Source organism: Schistocerca cancellata, chromosome 1 (assembly GCF_023864275.1).
Source record: "Schistocerca cancellata isolate TAMUIC-IGC-003103 chromosome 1, iqSchCanc2.1, whole genome shotgun sequence".
NCBI classification, from domain to species: domain Eukaryota; kingdom Metazoa; phylum Arthropoda; class Insecta; order Orthoptera; family Acrididae; genus Schistocerca; species Schistocerca cancellata.
In genome coordinates this window covers 412962233-412987585 of record NC_064626.1, presented here as the reverse complement: position 1 = coordinate 412987585, position 25353 = coordinate 412962233, and the positions used below count along the sequence as shown (strand labels likewise).

The following is a 25353-nucleotide window of genomic DNA, read 5'->3' as shown; positions in this document are numbered from 1 at the left end:
AGAGTGGAAGAGCAAAGACAATTACTAGATGTAATAAAAAGAAGGAAACGAAATAGGATTGGAGACATATTAAGAAGGAGGAGGAGCTATTAAAAGCAGTCTTACATGGGTATGTGGCACGAAAGAGGAGGCAAGGCTGGAAGATATTCCAGGTCCTCGCTGATGTGATGGATAGCAGCACTTACAGCAACATTGGAAAGGAAGCAATGGATCGCAAAAAACGAAGACGCATAGGACCTGCTAATAAGCAGAAAACTGAAGATGACGATGATGATGGTGAAAAGCTCTGAGATACAGACGTCAGGGACGTTTCATATGTACTGGATGTTGTTCGTCTTCAGTGAAACCGATTTGGAATGCTATTCTTGCCGTTTAATCCATTTTGTAGACAGTATTGCTGTAGATTCTACATTTGAATTAATTCTGATGGTTTTTTCATGGTTGTCACTTTTTCGGAAATGGGGATGTAAGCACCCTAGGTAACAGGATTGATCACCCCCAGGAGACATGGAGCTAATACCATGGAACATCACTTCTAGCCTTCGGAAAGCCTCAGTTCAACAAGCAACAGAGTCTACAAGTTTCTCCTTTCGCCATATCCACATGAAATCATTCATTTATCCTTATATCCCATAGGGGTACCAAATTTCGGCGATGTTGGCTGCTTTGTTCCACATGCAGTTGCAAATAGTCCCAGCGTGCACTCCTGTGAACAGAGCTGTTGTCATCCGGGAAAACGGGAGTATCCATAGCACATGCACTTTATGGGGATATAGAAGAAAAGGTAACTCTTGGTAACGGAGAATATAGAAAAAAAAATTCTCATCCCTGTTCACTGTAACCTGGATTATTGAGCTCAAGTCATGGTTCGAAAAACAGACCCAAAACGACAAAGAAGAACCTTCAGCCTGAACTATACGCTACACACAACGCAGGTTGAATGCCTCGTTAGGCATTCGATAAACTCGACGCCATTTGGGAAAAAACGACTCGTCGACCACGCTTCAAGCCTCTAGTCGTCTACTAACTAGTTTCTGTTATATTTGGTCCACTGAAGACGTACATCTTTATGTGTCACTATGGGCAATGGCCTCTTGCACGAAATCATACTACAAATCTCCACTACACACAGTTCCCTTAGCAATGTTTTCTTGGAAACCACTTGAGGTGAACTTGCATTCGCCATAGTAGCAAATCTTGAAGTATTTCTGGATTTGAAATGAACTATCATTGACAAGGTGTGTCACTTGTCTCTGGTCCCTGTCAGACAGTACCTTATTACGAGCACTTATTGCACTGTGCTGCATGGAAGCCAGTACTACACCATTCCTTCATACAAATTGGACAGTCCACTTTGATACCCTGACAAATCAGCTAATTTCACTCAGGATGAGTCAAGGGTACACAAGAGGCGATTGTCATGTACTTCTTGAATTTAATGAAAGCCTTTAACACTGCAGACTTTGATATTTTACTTGCCAAACTTAGCAGCCTATATCTCTCGCAAAGTACAGTGCAATGGTTTCACTTATACCTGACGCCTCGCCAGCAATGCGTGATGTCCGTCACTACAAAGTTACAATGGAGGCAGATAGTGTCAGGCGTCCCCCAGGATTCGGTACTAGGTCCTATTCTCTTTTCATTGTATGTCAATGATGTGTTACTAGTTTTATCCTACTGCAAAACCACATGTGCACTGATGACCTCCAGTTATATCTAAGAGCAAATCCAATGAATCTGAAGAAAGCTGTGTGCACCATTAAAATGGGTGCATGATATAGAATTAAAGCTCAATCCATCTAAAACCCAAGCGGTACTTAATGGTCATTCTAGGTTCATTAACCAAAATATCAGGAATTCCTACCATCTTTAATCCTGAATGGGACAATCAACTTCTCTCCCTCATCAAAGAGTCTAGAAGTAATAACAAACAAAAATCTAAGGTGGACTGAGCACATAACTGGAACATGCAAGATGGCATCAGAATCTTTCCATGCTGTACAAAATATAAAAAGCTATTTGCTCTTGACCTGAAGAAGAAACTTCTACAAACAGTAATACATCGAGTTATAAGTTACACATGATGTTATCCTGCAAGGCCTTTTTTAGGAAATCTCACGGTGCCTGGAACTGGTTGTAAATAGCTGTGTTCGTTATATCTGTGATGTTTGACTATTTGATCATATTTTACCATCATATGCACAGCTATCCTGGCTGCGTGCAGACAAGTGCAGAGATTTACATTCCTTCTGTCTCTCTACCGTGTTATCAGTGTACACTGTCCCTCACATCTCTCCTCGACCTGTAGTAGTAACCCGACTCTGGAATAACCTCCCGCATTATATTAGAGAACTGAACATCTCCAGATTCAGAAGGCAGGTAATGACATATCTACTAAAGCAATATTATTATTATTATTATTATTATTATTATTATTATTATTTATTATTACATTTACCACTATTATTGGCAGCAGCTGTAGTAGAAGTACTGCCAGTATTAATGTAGTTAGTTCATAGTCAGTATTATTTACTCACATTGTCACTATAGACACTCAGGTCATGTTAATACTATTTGTCATATTAAAATTTTTATGTATTAGGTAACTGTGATGTAAAAAAGGTACTGTATTTGTGGAGCCCTGGTCTAGTGTAAGAGATGGCCTGATGACCCTAATTAGATCAGGCTAAACAAATAAGGTCATGTACAAACATTATGGCTTCTTCCTGTCATGCTGTGAAGTCTGCACATCGACCTACATTACTGTTATACAAAGCGTGGCACATACACACTATTTCTTGCTTTGACTTACGACAGCAGCCGAGGATCACATGATTGTCTGGTAACATTTATACACATTCTATAGCAGGATAAACTTATTTTAGGAATGTCAGCAAATGGTTATGTGCATCATACCGTTTTTATTTTGAACAGTGCAGTTTTACACAATGATGAATTGGTATAGTAATGCAAACTTCGTGCATTTTCCATTTCGTTTTCTGTATTTCTTTGCATCAATTAACACTTACTTCTTTGGATCAATAAATACATAAACTAGCAACTGCGCTTCAGTGTCCATAGGTTCGGTGACAGCAGTAACAGGAAATAGAAGTACACCGGTCAGCGAGTGGTGGGAGCAGACCTCTTGCGCTGTGCAGGCTGTGGTTGTGGCAGCATCTTCCGGAAGGTGAGGTTGATGCGCGGCTGCTGGCAGGACTTGCGCCGCGGCAGCGCGTGGAACCACAGCCGGTTGGTTGGCGGGTTCATCATCAGCAGGCTGCCGTGCTCCAGCAGCAGCTTCACTGCAACACGTTCAATGCTTCAGTCCCAAAATACTTAATTCTGCAAATGTTGTGCACTAGCTGCAGTTAAAAACTCCCAGGGCCTTCATGAAATGACAGCTCTCTACCTGATACTTTTGTCTTTGTATCTAAACAATTATTTACCTTACTCACTTAGAGCAACACACACGGAGCATTAGATTTTGAGCCAGGGAGTAGGGTTGGGGTGTTCAGCCCAGGTCGGCTGAAAGATAGGGTGTTAAAAAAAAGTACACAATATCTTGAGATGGTAGAGCCAAAAACAAGACATGGGCTCTAAAACTGATGTTCCAGTGTTAAGAACTAAGGGCACTTGTTCATCTTAGCTGCTGTCAAACATAGAGCATCTACTGTTAGCTCTTCGTTAGTGTTAACGATGTACAGAATGCAGTCAACAAATGAGGACACATTCCTTTGTTATTGTACACGATATAGCCTGCAGTAAACATCTATTACGTTTGCTACTGTAAACTGTATTCACAGTCCTGGATAAGTGCAGTGTTGACATTAGTTCTAATGGAATCAGTTTCTGTTTTTATAAGTTTGTGAAATGCTTTCACAGTGTAGTTTTATCTTCAAACTTATCAGCACAATGGAAGCCTATTATTCGGCACAGGAAATGGCAGACATGATGATCTATTATGGTCTGGCAAATGGAAGCATCTGTCGAACCTGTCTCCCGTACACTGAAAAATATCCAGATGTGCACTGTTATTCAGTCACCTTACCTCCAACTAGCAGACTTTGTTTCCATAGCGCCAACAATGGTGGATTGCGGCAGATCTCACACCGTTTCTACTCCTGTTGTAGAGGAGTGAGCATTTCAGTAACTGGAAGAAGATCCTGGTACTAGTGTACATAGAATGTCAGGATATATTGACAGTTCACACCCTCTAGTCTGGGCGATCCTGCACGAACAGTTCTTGTCCCATATGAAGTACAACATGTCGAAGTCCTTTGGCTACAAGATCATCTTGCTGCGCTACTCGCTGTGACACACACTGGGCAATGACATCAAGCTAGTTTGTGTTTGGAACAGCAGCATTCGCTGGCCATCTTGAAACATTGGCTGCTTCAAGTCCACTTCAGCAGGACGATATGCGAACAGCTGCTGCATAATTACTCTCGACGAACACCAAGGTTGCAGTGTAAATGTAACAAGGCTTCCAATGAGCAGCGAGGTGCAATGTGCCAACAGTGAACCCTTAGGGATATGTTTATAACTGCAGCGTCGTTACTTGCACACCTCGCTGCTCCTTGGGAGACTCATTACATTTACGTTGCAGCCTCGTTGCTCTCTGCTCGACAGAAGTAATTACTTTGGAAATGTTCACATAGCTAAATGAATGCTAGCAGAATCAAACATAGCACTGCTAGAGTGATACTCAAGCAACCAATGACATCTCAAGTTTCAGGACATGTGGCGATGGTCAAAGCACAAAACACTAACTAGCGTGATATCATTGCCTCACGAGGATTGACCACTAGCGACCGAACTGCACAATAACCCTGGGTTTGGTGTGAGGTGGCGGAGGGGTGGGTGGTCTGCTGTGGGTTTGTGAACCACTGAGGGCTACGGCGGGAGGCAGCCTCTCCATCGTTTCTAGGTCCCCAGTTTAATACATACATAACTTTATATAGAACTAATAACCTCAAAATCTGTGAACACGGTACTCCCACACATCAACGTTATTGTGCAATATACTACTCCTCCATGGGTGTCTTTTCGGGGGTGCATTCGGCTCTGACGTTATTTTTATGAAAGGCACTGCATGACTGCATCGAACAGTGCAGATGGACGAGCTCTTGGAACAACTGGATATTTGACAAACGGATTGGCCTGCCCATTCCTCTGACTTAAATCTCATTGATTACATTTGTAATGCATTGGGGAGACATATTGCAATATGTCCACATGCACGAACGACCATCCAGCAGTTGTCAACATGCTGGTGTAGGAAGAAACTGTACCACCACAAGAATTCCTTACCAACTTCATGGCTATCTTTGGAACACACTGCACAGTATGCAGTGCCACCGTGATGATCACTCACACTATTGAGAACCATGTCCCATCGTCCACAATGTCCATGGAATTGTGGTGAATTCAGTGTAATTATTGGCTTTGAACAAAGTGTCATTCCTGTTCGTTTCATTGCGCATTTCTGTCAGTCGCCTTTCGTACAATATTGCAACAATTCTTTCTATGTATGATACAAGTTCCGTCGGTTGTGTTACTTGGCAGTGTTCAATCATCTGAAAGCTACTTTTGTCTTCAAGTTTTGTAGATCAGTGTGTTTATGCACTAAATGCACTATTTTCGCACATTCTGGCATTCATCACAAATGATAATTTTTTTTTGTTTCTGATACATATAATTTTCTTTTCTACTAATAGGGGAAGACTCTGCATGGCATATGGATTCAATGATGCTAATAATGCCTATGAGCTCAGAACTACTGTTGGATACAACTGAGGTGTTTCGTTAATTTCTTTGAGAGCTCTGTGGGTGCCATCTACTATAAGTTACGCATCTGATACTTTAACAAGCCAGTCTTAGTGCGGTTTTTAGGCTGTTCTAGGATGTCCAACTCAGAAAATATGATACACAAATAGTCAAAACGCGGTAGCACATAGAAAAAGTTTACACAGTTCATAGACGAGTGGAGGAAACAAGTTTCCTCTCTTATGTTACCTCGCCACTGCAGCAATACTAGTGGAACCCAGCCAAAGGGCTAAAACAAAAGTAAATTTGCAAATCATGAAAACAGCACATCCCAAGGAAGGGATGAGGACAACAGGAGCAAAGGAACACCACAAAACTGATCAACACCACCATAAAGCTATTTCCAAGTTTAACGGTAGACACACGTAGTTACACTTACAAAGCCCTTTGAAATTTACCACGTACACTATGTGATCAAAAGTATCCGGACATCTGGCTGAAAGTGACTTACAAATTTGTGGCGCCCGCCATCGGCAATGCTGGAATTCAGTATGTTGTTGGCCCACCCTTAGCCTTGATGACAGCTTCCACTCTCGCAGGCATACGTTCAATCAGGTGCTGGAAGGTTTCTTGGGGAATAGCAGCCCATTCTTCAAGGAGTGCTGCACTGGGGAGAGGTATCGATGTCAGTCGGTGAGGCCTGGCACAAAGTCGGCGTTCCAAAACATCCTAGAGGTGTTCTATAGGATTCAGGTCAGGACTCTGTGCAGGCCAGTCCATTACAGGGATGTGATTCTCGTGTAACCACTCCGCCACTGGCCATGCATTATGGACAGGTGCTCGATCGTGTTGAAAGACGCAATCGCCATCCCCGAATTGCTCTTCAACAGTGGGAAGCAGGAAGGTGTTTAAACCATCAATGTAGGCCTGTGCTGTGATAGTGCCACGCAAAACAACAAGGGGTGCAAGCCCCCTCCATGAAAAACACGACCACATCACAACACCACCGCCTCCGAATTTTACTGTTGGCACTACACACGCTGGCAGATGACATTTACCGGGCATTCGCCATACCCACACCCTGCCATCGGATTGCCACATTGTGTACCGTGATACGTCACTCCACATTACTTTTTTCCACTGTTCAGTCGTCCAATGTTTACGCTCCTTACACCAAGCGAAGCGTCGTTTGGCATTTACCGGCGTGATATGTGGCTTATGAGTAGCCGCTCGACCATGAAATCCAGGTTTTGCTCAACCCCCGCTAATTGTCACAGTACTTGCAGTGGATCCTGATGCAGTTTGGATTTCCTGTGTGATGGTCTGGATAGATATATGCCTATTACACATTACGACCCCCTTCAACTGTCGGCGGTCTCTGTCAGGCAACAGATGAGGTCAGCCTGTACGCTTTTGTGCTGTACGTGTCCCTTCACGTTTCCACTTCACTATCACAACAAAAATTGTGGACCTAGGGACGTTTAGGAGTGTGAAAACATCGCGTACAGACGTATGACAAGTGACACACAATCACCTGACCACGTTCGAAGTCCGTGAGTTCAACGGAGCGCACCATTCTGCTCTCTCACGATGTCTAATGACTACCGAGGTCGCTGATATGGAGTATCTGGCAGTAGGTGGCAGCACAGTGCACCTAATATGAGAAACGTATGTTTTGGGGTGTGTCCGCATACTTTTGATCACATAGTGTATAGTCTGTTGCTGGGGATTACGTCAAGCGTGACTCATAGGGCAAATATTACGTCCAAACATTAGACGAAAAAAGAAATGAGAGCATATTTTCTCAACAGGACGTCCGAAAGATAACAGGACACTTTATGCAGGCGATGTTTGGAACATGACAGGCTGGCCGGTGTGGCCGTGCGGTTCTAGGCGCTTCAGTCTGGAACCGCGGGACCGCTACGGTCGCAGGTTCGAATCCTGCCTCGGGCATGGATGTGTGTGATGTCCTTATGTTAGTTAGGTTTAGATAGTTCTAAGTTCTAGGGGAGTGATGACCATAGATGTTACGTCCCATAGTGCTCAGAGCCATTTGAGCCATTTTTTTTAACATGAGTGTCAAAAAAATTTAATTAGAAATTTTTTGAAAAAGAAGGAAGATGAAAATCAGATGATTTCTCCACAACAGTAAAGCAGTTGAAGGAGGATGTGGTTAACACTAGCTGGTAGCGTGATGACAAGCTGTCGACCTAGTTGCTCAAGGTGGTTTTTGCAAACGTGTTCAAAAGTACTTCGGAAGACTAACTGCATATAGCCCCAGCTCTTGCAGACTGGCTGTCGAAGGGCGAGTGTCCATTGGAATACTTCTAACTACTGCTGAATCTAAAGACACCCATGTGCACTCCACAAGTACTCTGCTACCCGAGTACCTGCTTACTAGACGCTTCAGTCTGGAACCGCGTGACCGCTACGGTCGCAGGTTCGAATCCTGCCTCGGGCATGGATGTGTGTGATGTCCATAGGTTAGTTAGGTTTAAGTAGTTCTAAGTTCTAGGGGACTGATGACCACAGATGTTAAGTCCCATAGTGCTCAGAGCCATTTTTGAACCTGCTTACTTTGTGAAGTATCAAGAGGAATTCTACAACTCTGTCGTCTAAGATAAGTCAGTATTCCTTTGCGTGTTCCTACGTTTTTCCAGAACCAAACTGCTCTTCCTCGTCATTCTCTACCAGTTTTTCCATTCTTCTGTAGGTTATTTGCGTCAGTATTTTGCTAAAATGAATTATTAAAGTTATAGCTTGATAATATTCACCCCTGTCAGCACCTGTCTTTTTCAGAAATATAATTATTCCATTCTTCTTAAAGTGTGGGACACTTTGCCATTTTCCTATATCTTGTACACAAGGTGGGACGGTTTTTTCATGGCTGACCGTTCCAAGGATCTCGGTGATTCTGAGGGTATGTCACCTACTCCAGGGAATTTGTTCCGACTTGGCTCATTCGGTGCTCCGTCAAACCCATTGCAGGTATGCGAATAACCCGTCTTCCCGCTAATTTTATCGCAAATGCGCTGACGTTTACGCACTGAACTACTTGTTGAGGCACTTACTGTTCATCCTCTGTATTCATGACATGACAGAACACATTAATTGTAACCTCAGTCTTTTTGCAGATAATTTTGCTATTTTCAATGAAGTTAAAGAAAAGCTAAAGCTTTAATCTACTCCAGGGTTGGTTTGAGCACCATGGTGCTTTACTAGACTTTTTTGTATTAAGGTTATAATGCCGTTGCCTTCCTCCGACGTTTGAGCTCATTTACCCATTCACTTATTGGAGGACCTACAGTTTAACGTTGATTAGAATAACTGTCCAACCTGAAACTTTCTACATTGCCAGAGGTGGAGTGAGTGAGAAGTGACAGATAAAAATTCTAGGTTTGACCTTGAGTAAGCGTTAGCAGTACATGAATGGGGCCCAGAGTACATAACATGAAAAACACTAAAAGGGGAATATACAGTAGAGTTTTTAAGTTAAAAGAGGAAAGAGGAAAATGGAAAGCGAGAAGGTGAGTTTCAAAATTTCTCAATGAACGGTAATAGTTAAATCTATATCGGATACTCCAAAGTAGACAGGTGTGAATATCACTAAACCATGATTTTAATAAGTCACGCTTGCAAAATACCAACACAAGTCATGTATAGAAGAATGGAAAAACTGGCAGAACCTGACATCGGGGAAGATCAGTATGAATTCCGGACAAATGTAGGAACACGCGAGGCCATACTGACGGTACGACTTGAGTTATAAATACGCCTGTGAATAGGAATACAAAGAAATGTAGGGAGGTATTTCTGCTTAGCGAGTGTGACAAGAAACTTATTTCAGATTACCTCTGCGTTCAGCGTGAAAATCTCAGCTCCAGCACTACCAAATTTGAATGTCAATGGACAAAGTTCAAGAGCCTTGAGCAGTATGCTTTCGACAGGTATGGGCTGAATAAAGCTGTAAGAATGGAAAAGACCTGAGGTGGTTCTAAAGCTGCATTATAAAGCTACTCCCGGAAGCAGAGACAGCTTCACTGCAAATCCAAACGTAGCCAAAGCTTCTCAAACAAAAGTGAAGGAAGCCAAAATTAAACTGAGGATAGCCATCTGTAGTGTGTTCAACCAATTCGAAAGTACAGTTCTACCTGCCGGCAAAAAATGCTAAGAAAATTTGGTCTTACGTTATATCAGTAATGGGATCGAAACCATCTTTCCTATTCTGTGATCATAAAGGCACTGAAACGGAGGATGAAAAAGAAAAGACCAAAGTACTAAATCGCTTTTTCCAAAAGCATTCCACAGAGAAGGGTCGTACTTCAGTAGCTCCTTTAATTTGTCGCACGAACGACAAAATGACAGAGATCGAAGTAAGTTACCATTGGATGGAAAAGTTACTTAGTCGCTCAACAGAGTAGGGTCACGATATTGCGTAAAATTTCGCGATACTACACAAAGTGCGTGAAAGAACTTGCGCCTATACTAGAAAGTGTACCGTAGTTCTCTTGAGGAGCGAAGAGTTCCCAATAACATGTCGTTCTCGTTTTCAAGAAGGGTTGTCGAACAGATTCTGGGCAGCCTAGTCCATTCCACGAATATTATTCTTCACAAACCACTGCCTCACAGACGCTACTTTATTGCATGGTGCATTATCGTGATCATACAATTAGTCATTGTCTATGAACTCTCCACTATTGGACGTACTACAGAATTCCGCAAAATGTGTTTGCATCCTTCCCCTCTTAAAAGCAATAAGAGAACCACACCCTAACAACGAAAAGCACTCCCAAACTGTAGCACCAACTCCTCCGTACACCACTGTTGCCACAACACATGAAGGCAGACAATGTTGTCCAGGTCTGTGTGGAATCCACATTCGGTTTTACAAAGAGTACTTTACGACATTCGCCTCTTATTTAGCTCGCATTTATCGCAAATCTGGAGCACAGCACAAAGACCCAATCGATTGGAAAATAGCGCAGCTGAGTCCTATGTATAAGAAGCGCAAAAGAACTGGCCATCAAAAGTAAACAACAGTTTGCCGCAGAATTCTTGAACATATTCTCAGTTCGAATATAATAAAGTTCCTTGAGACGGAAAATCTTCTGTCCAGAAATCAACATGGTTTTAGAAAGTTTCACTCGTGTGAAACTCAGCTTGCCCTTTCCTGACACGATATCCTGCGAACTACGGAGAAGTGGTTCCATACCCCTAGATTTCGGAAAAGCGTTTGAGTCGGCGGTCCTTTGCAGCCCATTAACGAAGCTATGAGCTTATGGAATAGCTAACCAGATATCAGAGTGGCTCGAAGACTTCTTAAGTAACAAGACTTCTTACTTTGTCCTCGACGGCGAGTGTTAATCAGAGACAAGTTTATTGTCAGGAGTGTACCAGTGAAGTGTGATAAGACCGCTGTTACTCTATATAAATAAATGATCTGACGGATATGTGAGCAACAATCTGCAGCTGTTTGCTGTGGCGTGCGGGAAGGTGTCGAAGTTGAGTGATTGTTTGAGGGTACAGGATCATTTAAACACAATATCTATTTGGTGCGACGAATGGCAGTTTGCTCTAAATGTAGAAAAACATAAGTTAATGTAGATGACTAGGAAAAATAGTCCCGTAACATTCTAATACAGCATTACTAGTATGCTACTTGACAGACATATCGATTAAGTGTCTACACGTAACGTTGCAAAGCAAATGTGAAGTGGAACGAGCATGTAAGGATTGTAGTGGGGAGAGTTTTAGGGAAGTGTGGTATACGAGGTGTGGCTAGAAAAAAAACCGGACTAGTACTGGTGAAACAATAAAACGAATGCAATAAGGCTGAAAGTCGCGTGGCCTGTCACGTGACTCTCGCTCCGCCTACTGCTCGAGTTTCATCTGCCTCCAAGCACTCTGCCCGTGGCGTCTGTTTTAAGTAGTTGACGTTTTGTCTGTGCGTCGGAAAATGTTGAGTGTACAGAAAGAACAGCGTGTTAACATCAAATTTTGTTTCAAACTAGGAAAATCTGCAAGTGAAACGTTTGTAATGTTACAACAAGTGTACGGCGATGATTGTTTATCGCGAACACAAGTGTTTGAGTGGTTTAAACGATTTAAAGATGGCCGCGAAGACACCAGTGATGACACTCGCACTGGCAGACCATTGTCAGCAAAAACTGATGCAAACATTGAAAAAATCGGTAAACTTGTTCGACAAGATCGCCGTTTAACAATCAGAGCAGTGTCTGAGTTACCAGGAGTTGACAAGGAAAGTGTTAGGCAGATTCTTCATGAAAGTTTCAACATGAACAAAGTGTGTTCAAAAATGGTTCCAAAGTGTCTCACAATTGAACAGAAGGAACGACGAAGAATGATTTGTTCTGACGTCCTGGAAAACATTGAAAGTGATCCCACCTTCTTACAAAATGTTATTACTTGCGATGAATCGTGGTTTTTTACTTACGATCCCGAAACTAAACGCCAATCGATTCATTGGAAAACTCCTGGTTCTCCACGACAAAAAAAAGCACGAATGTCAAAATCGAAATTCAAGGCAATGATGATTGTTTTTTTTTTTATATCAAAGGGATTGTGCACATTGACTGGGTACCAGAGGGACAAACAGTGAATCAGCATTACTACATTAGCGTCCTGGCTACCCTACGTGAGCGAGTACGGAGAAAACGGAACGATTTGTGGAGAAAAAAGTCATGGATCCTTCACCAAGACAATGCCCCAGCTCACAGTGCGTTGTCAGTGAAGACGTTTTTGGCAAAACACAACATTCCCATCTTAGATCATCCACCCTGCTCACCTGATTTGGCCCCCTGTGACTTTTTTCTTTTCCCTAAAGTCAAGTCAGCTTTGAAAGGAACTAGATTTGAGACTGTTGAAGCAGTAAAAGAAAAAGCGACGGAAGTAATGTATGGACTTACCGAAAATGATCTGCAGCATTGCTATGAACACTGGAAAATTCGTATGGAGCGGTGTAGAGACCGAGGAGGAGAGTACATTGAAGGAGATAACATGAAATTGTAAATAATTGTAAATAAATGTTTTTTCCAGCATCAGTCCGGTTTTTTTCTAGCCGCACCTCGTATATGCATAAGTGACCGCATATAGAACATTAGAGCGACCCTTTCTTGAGTACTGCTAAGTGCTAGGGATCGCCAATAGGGTTAATGGACGACATCGAAGCACTACAGAGGCGGGCTGCTGGATTGTTTAACGGTATGTGCGATCAACACGTGATTCAGAGATGCTTCAGGAACTCGAATGGGAATCCCTGAAGGGAACGCGACGTTCTTTTTGAGAACGCTATTGAGATAATTTAAAGACCGGCATTTGAAGCTGACTTCAGGACGATATTACTGCCGCCAATGTACATTTCCAGAAAGGATCACGAACAAAAGATAGAGGAATTTGGGCTCGTGCGGAGGCAGGTAGACAGTCATTTTTGCCTAGTTCCATTTGCGAGTGGAACAGGAATGGAAATGACTAGCAGTGGTAAAACTTACCCTCCACCACGTACGATACGATGGCTTGCGGAATATGCATGTAGATATAACCTTAGATAGGTGAAAGGAATGCAAACTTACGTTCATAGTGTTTGTAGATTCACGGATACCAAAAGATAGCGTTGACTGGAATACACACTTTGAAGATAGCAGGGATAAAATAACGGGGATACACACTTTGAAGCTCTGAAGATAGCAAGGATAAAATACACTGAGCGACTTCTAGAGAAACCATAATGCAATGATAACAGGCGAAGTACATGGAAGAGAAGCGGTGACTGAGAAGAGAATGAGATAGGATTGTAGTCTATCACCAATGTCATTGAAGCTGAAGATTGACCAAGCTGTGAAAAAAAAACAATAAGAAATTTGGAAAGGGCATTTAAGTTGATGGAGAAGAACTGAAAACTTTGAAGTTTGCCATAATTCTCTTAAAGGCAAAGGACTTGGAAGAGTAGTTGAATGGAATGGACAGAGTCTTGAAATTTAAATCAGGCGATGCTGAGGAAATTAGATTAAGAATTGAGACATTAGAAACTGTAGCTGAGTTATAGTATTTGAGTAGCAAAATAACCGAGCCCAAGTAGAGAAGATATAAAATGCAGACTGGCATTTTTTCTGAAAACCTAAATTATTTAGCATCGAATGTAAATTTAAGCATTAGGAGCTCTTTTCTTCTGATAGTATGTGTCTAGAGTCTAGCTTTGTACTGAAGTGAAACGCGGATGATGATTAGTTCATAGAATAAGATAATAGAAATTTTTCAAATGTGGTGCTAAAAAGAAACGAAGAAAATTAGAGGTAATTATGAAAAATTCGCCTCGATTGCACAAACTACCTGGTGTTTACCTAGGTTTCAACGTGGGTAACCACGCCTTCTTCAGAACAAATATAAAACAGCTTGCCTGAATAGGCATAGTCAAAGGCTAAAATCAACACCTACAGCGGCCATTTTAGCCTTTGACTCTGCCTATTTAGGCAAGCTGTTTTATATTTGTTCTGAAGAAGGCGTGGTTATCCACGCTGAAACCTAGGTAAACACCAGGTAGTTTGTAAAGTCGAGGCGGATTTTTCATAATTATTTCGATACTTACGATTGCTGACCCGCTGCAATGCTGGAAGTTCAAAAATTAGAGGTGTAGATCAAGTAACAAAGAGGTATTGAATCGATTGGGGATAAAAAAGAAATTTATGGCACAACCTGAATCAAAGGAGGGATCGGCTGATAGAACATATCGCGAGGGTACTGGTACTGGAGAGAAATGTGGGAGGTAAAGACAGGAAGGAGATAAAGGCCCGAATACTGAAAAAGGTTCAAATAGATGTGAGATGCAGTAGTAAAGTAGAGGTTGAGAGACTTGCACAGGATAGACTAGCGTGGAGAGCTGCATCACACCAGCAGCAGCACGACCACCACCACCACCACCACCACCACCACCACCACCAACAACAACAACAACAACACCGAATTACATAGGATGAGCCATGGTAAGGGATTAGATGGTCAGCACGCTTCGGAAATCGAGAAACAATGTTTAGGCGAAGAAGTACGGGCGGATGTGACACTTTGGAAGATAATGCAAGCGCTAGTAGACAAAATAAATCCTATGGCATTTCCCATGGAAGGTACCAGAGTCAGCCATGGATTTGTGTTTCCTGTCCTTAATTGTCTTGTACACAAGTACACAGCATGTAATCTTCCCTAAAAGACATCACGATAATACCTCGTAACACCGTCGTTAGCCTTCATAAAGGTTTCGCTATTCCACGTTCTTCCAGACATTTTCTAAGCGATTACGGGTGGATGACGCTTTGAGCTTCGTCACACTGGCAATGTGTGCTCGCGGCTCTGCGAATACGTCTGTTGTCACATTGGAAGACGGGAGTATCCACAGCATACTCATCAAGGAGATGTACGAGAAAGGGCAACACTTGGTCACCGATAGTGTTTAAATAAATGTCCTGGTTTATGTTGAAGGGAACCAGAATGTGTGCTACCAAGTCGTAATGGGAAAAAACACCCCGAAAACATCACGTAACTACCTCCGGACTGGACTACTCTACACAGCTTATTACACACTTCATAGAGCTGCTCGTTCACTCGACGCCTTGCAGCGTTTGAAAAGAGGCAACGTCGCTACTAGTCGGATCACACGATATGCCTCCAGTCATCTACTGCCCTGTTCCTGTGTTGTTTGCCCCGCTGAAGATGCATAGCTTCATCTGGCACTGTGAGCAATGGCCTTCAGCGAGGTAACTGACTATAAATATCGATAGCATGCAGTTCCCTTCGCTATGTTCGCTAGGAAACTTGTTGAGATGGACCTGCATTCAGTGTCAGTAGCAACTCTTACCGGGTTTGAAACTGACTGACACTGGTCGTCGGTTAGGACTTTTTTACGAACAGCGTTCTTAAGCAGTTCTATATGTTTGCGAGTGGTACACCATTCTTTGTAGAGAGGTTGGAAAATTCGTATTGATAATCGACAAATCTGACACCTTCATTCACGGTGTGGTCATGGGAACGTGCAAGCACGACAGCTCCTTTCTGCCTTTCTGTTACGTTACGTCTCCGCATCGGCCCATGTCAGTGCGCTGATTCATTACAACCTACTGTCACACTGACATCTCTTCAATCACTTTTGTCAGCGGTGGAGGGTGACGTGGCCTCCTGGTACCAGTTGCGCGCCCTCTACAGCGCGCCAAAGCCACCAGTGCGCTCTTTTGAGGCGGCGAGTAACATTTTCTACCGTCAGCTACTCCCGCTACCACTTGAAACAATCGCCGAAAGCTCCCAACAGCTTCAGAGAGATTCAGGAACACCGAGGGAAGGCCGAGAGCCAAAGCAGACAGGGTGCAGCAGCGGCCGCTGACCTGGTGGGACGTCCCTGTGCTGCGGCCCGCGGCGGCGCGCGTCGCGGTGCTTGAAGACGAACGGCCGCTCGGCGCCCAGCGACAGCGACGCGATGGGCGCCCCGGCGTCCAGGTCCGCCTCGTCGTCCCGGTGCTCGCCCATGTGGTCGTTGCCGTCTCGGTACCTGCCGACACACACACGGCCACATTTAGTTATTTGGGTTGGGTTGTTTGGGCGAAGAGACCAAACTGCGAGGTCATCGGTCTCATCGGATTAGGGAAGGACGGGAAAGGAAGCTGGCCGTGCGTTTTCAAAGGAACCATCCCGGCATTTGCCTGGAGCGATTTAGGGACATCACGGAAAACCTAAATCAGGATGGTCGGACGCGGGATTGAACCGTCGTCCTCCCGAATGCGAGTCCAGTGTGCTAACCACCGCACCACCTCGCTCGGTTTTAGTTATTTGTTTATTTATTATTGACACTAGCAGTTGCCTGCAACGGGTCTTACAAACACATGTTGTAACGGTATTTCGAAAGGGTCACGGTAACCTCTCCATTAACACAATATTTCGGACTACTCCCCGTTCGCATCTCCTGGAGGCGACTACCAAAGGGGAGGTGACCACGAGAAAAAGATTGAATAACTAAGGAAGGATCATGTTCTTCGAATCGCTGCGTGGAATGTCAGACGTTTGAACGTGGCAAGGAAGCTAGAAAATCTGAAAAGGGAAATGCAGAGGCTCAATCTATAGTCGGGGGTCAGTCAGGAAAACTGAAAAAAGACAAGAATTTCTGGGGAGACGAGTGTAGGATGCTATCAACAACAGCAGAAAATAGTGTAACGTTAGTGGGATTCGTTATGAATACGAACATAGGACAGAGAGTGAGTTACTCTGAATCGAAAGCAAACCAACACCGACAACAATAGTTCAGGTATACATGCCGACGTCGCAAGCAGTGGATGAAGACAGAGGTAATTCAGCACGTAAATGAAGAAGAAAATTGGATTATGGGGAACTGGAATGCGCATCTAGGGAAGGCAGTAGCAGAAACGCTTACAGGAGAACACAGACATGGCAGCAGGAATGACCGAGGAGAAAGAAATTGAGTTCTGCAACAAATATCAGTTAGTAATAGGGAATACTCTATTCAAGAATCAAAAGAGAAGGACATATTCTCGGAAAAGGCCGGGAGTTCCGGGAAAATCTCAGTTTACATCACGGTCAGACAGAGATTCCGAAATCAGATATTGGATTCTAAAGCGTATCCAGGAGAAGATAATGACTCAGATCACAATTTAGTAATGGTGAAAAGTAGGCTAAAGTTTAAGAGACTAGTGATAAAAAATCATTGCTCCAACAAGTGGCACATGAAAGTACTAAGAAATGAAGAGATACGCTCGAAGTTTTCTGAGGCTATCGATACTGCGATAACGTATAGGTCAGTAGGCAGTTCCGTTGAAGAGGAATGGTTATCTCTGAAAAGGGTAATCACAGAAGTTGGAAAAGAAAACTTAGCTATCAGGAAGGCGATTGCAAAGGAACCATGGGCGACAAGAAATACTCCAGCTGATTGATGAAAGAAGGAAGCACAAAAATTTTCATACAAAAATGTTCATGGAAATCCAGCAATACCGAAATACAAACCACTTAGGAATGAAATAAAAAGGACGTTCAGGGAAGCTAAGGCTAAACGGCTGCATGGAGAAAGTGAAGAAATCGAAAAAGAAATGGTTGTTGGAAGGACTAGAGCAGCACACAGAAAAATCAAAACGATTTTCGGTGAAATTAAAAGCAAGAGTGATAACACTAAGAGTGGAATGGGAATGCCACTGTTGAACGCAGAGGAGAGAGCGCATAGGCAGAAAGAGTACAGGCAAGTCCTCTATGAAGGGAAAGACGTATTTGAAGTGATAGAAGAAGAAACGGATCGATTTCGAGGAGGTAGGGTTCCAGTATTAGAAGCAGAATTTAAAAGAGCTTTGGAGGACTGGGATCAAATAAGGCAGAGGCGATAGATAACATTCCATCGGAATATCTAAAATAATTGCGGCAAGTGGCAGCAAAACGACTATTCACTTTGGTGTAGAATGTACGAGTCTGGCGATGTACCAACTGACTTTCGGAAAAACATCATCCACACAGTTCTGAACATTGCAAGAGCTGAAAAGTGCAGAATTACACATTTATCAGCTTAAAAAATTCGTGCATCCAAGTTGCCGACAGGAATAATGTACAGAAGAATGGAAAAGAAAACTGAGAATATGTTACATGAAGATCAGGTTGTTTTTAAGAAAGGTAAAGGCACCGGAAAGAGAGGCCTGACGTTACACTTGATACTGGAAGCGAGGCCAAAGAAAAATCAAGACACGTTCATAGGATTCGTCGACTTGAATAAAATGTTCGACAATGTAAAATGGTGTAAGATGTTCGAAATTCTGAGAAAAGTACGAATAAGCTATGGGGACAGAATGGTGATTTACAATATTTACAAGAACCAGGAAAGAACAATAACGCTGGAAGACCAAGAACGAAGTGCTCGGATTAAGGAGAGTGTGAGACAAGGCCCCTACTGTTCAAACTATACATCGAAGAAGCAATTATGGAAATCAAAGAAAAATTCAAGGCCGGGATTAAAATTCAGGATGAAAAGATATCAATGAAACGATTCGCTGATAACAGTGCTATCCTCAGTGAAACTGAAGAGGAATCACAGGGTCTCCTGATTGGAATGAACAGTCTAATGCGTAAGGAGTATGTACTGAGAGTAAATCGAAGAAACACGAAAGTAATGAGAAGCAACAGAAATGAGAACAGCGAGAAACTTAACACCAGAATTGGGGATCACGAAGTAGACGAAGTTAAGGAATTCTGCTGTCCATAATGGACGGAGAGAGGACGACATAAAAAGCAGACCAGTAGTGGCAAAAACGGGTTTCACGGCCAGGAGTCTACTAGTATCAAATATAGACCGTAATTTGAGGAAGAAATTTCTGAAATATACGTCTTGAGCACGCCAGTGTATGGTTGTGAAACATTGTTGTTGTTGTCTTCAGTCCTGAGACTGGTTTGATGCAGCTCTCCATGCTACTCTATCCTGTGCAAGCTTCTTCATCTCCCAGTACTTACTGCAACCTACATCCTTCTGAATCTGCTTACTGTATTCATCTCTTGGTCTCCCTCTACGATTTTTACCCTCCACGCTGCCCTCCAATGCTAAATTTGTGATCCCTTGATGCCTCAGAACATGTCCTAACAACCGGTCCCTTCTTCTTGTCAAGTTGTGCCACAAACTGCTCTTCTCCCCACTTCTATTCAATACCTCCTCATTAGTTATGTGATCTACCCATCTAATCTTCAGCATTCTTCTTTAGCACCACATTTCGAAAGCTTCTATTCTCTTCTTGTCCAAACTAGTTATCGTCCACGTTTCACTTCCATACATGGCTACGCTCCATGCAAATACTTTCAGAAACGAATTCCTGACACTTAAATCTATACTCGATGTTAACAAATTTCTCTTCTTCAGAAACGCTTTCCTTGCCATTGCCAACCTACATTTCATATCCTCTCTACTTCGACCATCATCAGTTATTTTGCTCCCCAAATAGGAAAACTCCTTTACTACTTTAAATGTCTCATTTCCTAATCTAATTCCCGCAGCATCACCCGACTTAATTCGACTACATTCCATTATCCTCGTTTTGCTTTTGTTGATTTTCATCTTATATCCTCCTTTCAAGACACTGTCCATTCCATTCAACTGGTCTTCCAAGTCCTTTGCTGTCTCTGACAGAATTACAATGCCATCGGCGAACCTCAACGTTTTTATTTCTTCTCCATGGACTTTAATACCTACTCCGAATTTTTCTTTTGTTTATTTAACTGCTTGCTCAATATACAGATTAAATAACATCGGGGAGAGGCTACAACCCTGTCTCACTCCCTTCCCAACCAATGCTTCCGTTTCATGCACCTCGACTCTTATAACTGCCATCCGGTTTCTGTACAAATTGTAAATAGCCTTTCGCTCCCTGTATTTTACCCCTGCCACCTTTAGTATTTGAAAGAGAGTATTCCAGTCAACATTGTCAAAAGCTTTCTCTAAATCCACAAATGCTAGAAATGTAGGTTTGCCTTTCCTTAATCTATTTTCTAAGATGAGTCGTAGGGTCAGTATTGCCTCACGTGTTCCAACATTTCTGCGGAATCCAAACTGATCTTCGCCGAGGTCGGCTTCTACCAATTTTTCCATTCGTCTGTAAAGAATTCGCGTTAGTATTTTGCAGCTGTGACTTATCAAACTGATAGTTCGGTAATTTTCACATCTGTCAACACCTACTTTCTTTGGGATTGGAATTATTATATTCTTCTTGAAGTCTGAGGGTATTTCGCCTGTCTCATACATCTTACTCACCAGATGGTAGAGTTTTGTCAGTACTGGCTCTCCCAACGCCGTCCGTAGTTCCAATGGAATGTTGTCTACTCCCGGGGCCTTGTTTCGACTCAGGTCTTTCAGTGCTCTGTCAAACTCTTCACGCAGTATCGTATCTCCCATTTCATCTTCATCTACATCCTCTTCCATTTCCATAATATTGTCCTCAAGTACATCGCCCTTGTATAGACCCTCTATGTACTCCTTCCACCTTTCTGCTTTCCCTTCTTTGCTTAGAACTGGGTTTCCATCTGAGGTCTTGATATTCATACAAGTGGCTCTCTTTTCTCCAAAGGTATCTTTAATTTTCCTGTAGGCAGTATCTATCTTACCCCTAGTGAGATAAGCCTCTACATCCTTACATTTGTCCTCTAGCCATCCCTGCTTAGCCATTTTGCACTTCCTGTCGATCTCATTTTTGAGACATTTGTATTCCTTTTTGCCTGCTTCATTTACTGCGGTTTTATATTTTCTCCTTTCATGAATTAAATTCAATATTTCTTCTGTTACCCAAGGATTTCTACTAGCCCTCGTGTTTTTACTTGATCCTCTGCTGCCTTCACTACTTCATCGCTCAGAGCTATCCATTCTTCTTCTATAGTATTTCTTTCGCCCATTCCTGCAGTTGTTTCCTTATGCTCTCCCTGAAACTCTGTACAACCTCTGGTTTAGTCAGTTTATCCAGGTCCCATCTCCTTAAATTCCCACCTTTTGCAGTTTCTCCAGTTTTAATTTACAGTTCATAACCAATAGATTGTGGTCAGAGTCCACATCTGCCCCTGGAAATGTCTTTCAATTTAAAACGTGGTTCCTAAATCTCTGTCTTACCATTACATAATCTGATTCCTTCTAGTATCTCCAGGATTCTTCCATGTATACAACCTTCTTTTATGATTCTTGAACCAAGTGTTAGCTATGATTAAGTTATGCTCTGTGCAAAATTCTACCAGACGGCTTCCTCCCATATTCATCTACTATGTTTCCTTCTCTCCCTTTTCCTACTCTCGAATTCCAGTCACCCATGACTATAAAATTTTCGTCACCCTTCACTACCGGAATAATTTCTTTATCTCATCATACATTTCATCAATTTCTTCATCATCTGCAGAGCTAGTTGGCATATAAACTTGTACTACTGTAGTAGGCATGGGCTTCGTGTCTATCTTGGCCACAATAATGCGTTCACTATGCTTTTTGTAGTAGCTTACCCGCAGTCCAATTTTTTAATTCATTATTAAACCTACTCCTGCATTACCCCTATTTGATTTTGTATTTATAACCCTGTATTCACCTGACCAAAAGTCTTGTTCCTCCTGCCACCGAACTTCACTAATTCCCACTATATCTAACTTCAACCTATCCATTTCCCTTTTTAAATTTTCTAACCTACCTGCCCGATTAAGTGATCTGACATTCCACGCTCCGAAACTTGGACTGTGGAAAAACCAGAACAGAAGAGAATAGAAGCATCTGAGATGTGATGCTACAGAAGCATGTTGAAAATTAGGGGGACTGATAATGTAAGAAATAAGGTGGTTCTCTACAGAATGAGCAAGGAAGAATCGTTGAGGATAGCACTGCAAGATGCACCTCCAAAACCTCGCAGACTGTATATCTCAACGTTTCTGGCAGGTCGCCGAGGATATGGTAGCTATTATCATCACATCGTGTGCTTCCACATAACGTTTCGCCATTCAGTGTATTTTCTGTGCATATTTTCTCGGAGATGTCGACGTGAGAGTGCTGTCAACGTGTGAGAATACACCTAAGACGTGTGTAGCGAATTGCGCTTCTAAGTGGTACGGGAGCATTTGACACAACACCAATAGAAGCATTGCTATTAATTTTGAGAATATATTCTGCCGATACCATCGTCTGGTACAGAACTACCTGTACTTGCTGTTGGCTGCGGAAGCACAGCATTGAGAAGGTGAGGCAGGTAACTGGAGAAAAAAAAATCACGAATAAAGTGCAGCTTAAGTGCTGGAGAACCTGTACGTGGCAGAGGCACTGGGGCAATAAGGACACTGGTCGTCGTGTTTACCAATTCGAGAGAAGACGAAATTCCAGTATGTGAACCCAAGTAGAGGCATGTTCCTTTCATAACGACACGTGGATAGTACCTTGTATATCTACACAAAAACGGCAAAAGTGAGACAGACAGCTGTGAATGTGACGAGTTCGGTACACCTGATCATGTCGTATCACAGTGTTCTCTAGAAAGCGATTTCAGTGGTATCGTCCGTCTAGATGTGGACCTTCAACTTGCATAAAGAAACTCTGACTTCGGGGCAACTAATAACGACATTCTGGAGTGCATTTTCACTTTGTAGCGGAGTGTGCGCTGATGAGAAACTTCCCGGCACCTTAAAACTGTGTTCCAAGCCGGATACGAACGTGGGACTTCTGCCGTTCACGAGCAAGTGGTCTACCGACTGAGCTACCCGAGCACGACTAACGACCCGGCCTCACAACTTCGCTTCCGCTACAACCTCATCTCCTACCCTCCAAACTTCACCGAAGCCCGCCTGAAGGTAAGGAGAGAGGGACTGACGGAAGTAAAGTTGTGAGGGTGGGCCGTGATTCGTGCTTAAATAGATCAGCTGGCAGAGAACATTCCAGTGAACGGCAATGGTCCCAAATTCGAATGTTGGTCCAGCACACTGTTGTAATCTGCCAGGAATTTTCAAAAATTACGGTGCTAACCAAATTTCCCGTAAAGGAACTTCTAAGGTTCCGGGCACAAAGGAACTTAAACAGCAGAAGCGTCAACCAAATTAAAAGCTACTGTTGTCACAATTTCTGATAACAGTTAGAACAATTATTATTGCCTAATATATTAAACACATATATTAAGTGTCCTTTGTACCTTCTATTAATTATTGTAATTTGAAGATGTATGTTACTTATTGTTTCTGTTTATAGGAATTAAGTTGTGTGTACTGTGTAATTCTCGTTCATGTTGCGGATCATATATCCGAAAACCGGCCAACTCACTTGAGACACGGCGGCTCGGCTTCTACCAAGTCTCACCCAAGAATATGGCTCTACCTGGACAACTGTAATACTTAAAAGGTGCAGACAGTGCGGTAACTCGAGTTTTACGGAAACCAGCACTGATCCAACGTATAACAGAATTCAAAAGAGAATTAAAAGTAAATATTTGGAGTATCATTGTAGGATTTTAACTTTATTCCCTTTTTTATTATTAATAACACACGACGTACAAAGTGTCAAATTTCTAAACATACCATTTATACCCAACAAAAGTTCCACGTTCTGGGCCTAGACGGGCCAATGGGCCCCGGCGGACCGCCGCGTCGTCCTCTGCCAGTGGCGTCACCGGATATGGCATGGAATGGCATGTGGTCAGCACACCGCTCTCCCGGCCGCTGTCGGATTTCTCGATCTTGGAACTTCTGCTAATCTGTCGAGTAGCTCCTCAGTTGGCTTCACGAGGCTGATTGAATTCCGTACCAGTCCTCTCACCAAGGAAAAACACTGGTTGTACAGGGAATAGAAACCGGGTCCCCTGCATGACAGTTAGCCGCGCTGACCACTTAGCTACGGAAGCGGACATGTATACTTGCACTTCTTTTTAGTCATCATTCTTCTGATTGGTTTTGATCCGACCAACCAATAATTCTTCTCCTGTGCGAACCTTTTCGTCTCAGATTAGTACTTGCAACGATCGATGTACATCGGCATATATCAATCTCCGTTTTCTTCTAGAGTTGTTACACTCTGCGGCTCCCTCTAGCACAATAAAAGTTATTTCCTGATGTCTTAGCAGATCTCTGTCATCCTGTGTCTTGTCCTTGTTTCGACACCACGCAACAATTGCTCGATTCTGTTAAAGATAGAACGATGTGTATGTCCCAAGCCATGGTCGTGAACGCACTGGAGTGTTCTACAAGCCAATTGTGTGCAACCAAAGAACGATGACACATTACATTGTCCCGCTGAAACAAGCCATTTCGATCAGGGATGAAGACAGTCTTCTAGAAAGTCCACATCAGGTTCACCTGTAATCAGTCCCGGCAGCCGGACAACAGCGTCTACTTGTGAGCATGCAAACACAGCCCAGACCGTTATTGTGCTACCTCCTTCCTGGACATTCAGGGTCCACAGCTTCAAGGAGCATGCGCAAGCTCTCACTCGCCCATCAACTAGATGCAAATCAAATCGGGATTCCTACACTCCGCCACTGTTCCATTTTCCAGGGACGATGGTGGAAGGCTATGCCAGCCGTTGAGCTCTCCGTCGAGGTGTCAGCAATTGGACGCGAGTCGGTCGTCGACGGTTGAAGTCAGTGCGAGCATTCGTCTCTGTACAGTCGTTGTAGAAATGGGATCCTGACGCCGTCCGTTCAAATCGGCTGACATCTGATGATCACCTCATACGGCTCTGCGGAGGCAAAGTGACATCATCTCGACATACAGTTTCATTGGAATTTACCTGTATGGTGAAGTTGTCACTGAAGATCCACCGTAGACGCTGTTGACCTCGGAAACACGATTTATTGTGTGATGCTGCAACCCATGCATCTTCGAGGGATTATCACGATCTTTCTCGTGATTGAACAAAAATAACGAATGAACTAATCAAGTACTAGAATGAAATTTTCACTCTGCAGCGGAGTGTGCACTAATGCGAAACTTTCTGGCAGATTAAAACAGCGTGTCGGACCGAGACTCTAACTTGCCTTTTGCGGGCAAGTGCTCTACCATCTTTTTTTTTAGTTGCAAATCTAGCCATTCACATACCTCCCGATGGTGTGTGAGTGTACG

The 25353-nt window shown here is 43.0% G+C and overlaps 1 protein-coding gene across 2 annotated transcripts in view; it reads right to left on the bottom strand.

Annotated features, from left to right (window-relative positions):
* Window positions 1–2901: 2901 nt before the first annotated feature.
* LOC126175765 (DNA oxidative demethylase ALKBH2-like) overlaps window positions 2902–25353 on the bottom strand; it is a 160065-nt gene continuing 137613 nt past the window's right edge. For both annotated transcript variants that reach the window (XM_049922737.1, XM_049922746.1), the window contains exons 4-5: window positions 16149–16312; window positions 2902–3302 (exon numbers count right to left, since the gene is read on the bottom strand). In XM_049922737.1, the coding sequence (XP_049778694.1) occupies window positions 3121–3302; window positions 16149–16312 (346 nt within the window). In that variant the 3' untranslated portion in view covers window positions 2902–3120. The remainder of the gene's footprint in view (window positions 3303–16148; window positions 16313–25353) is intronic.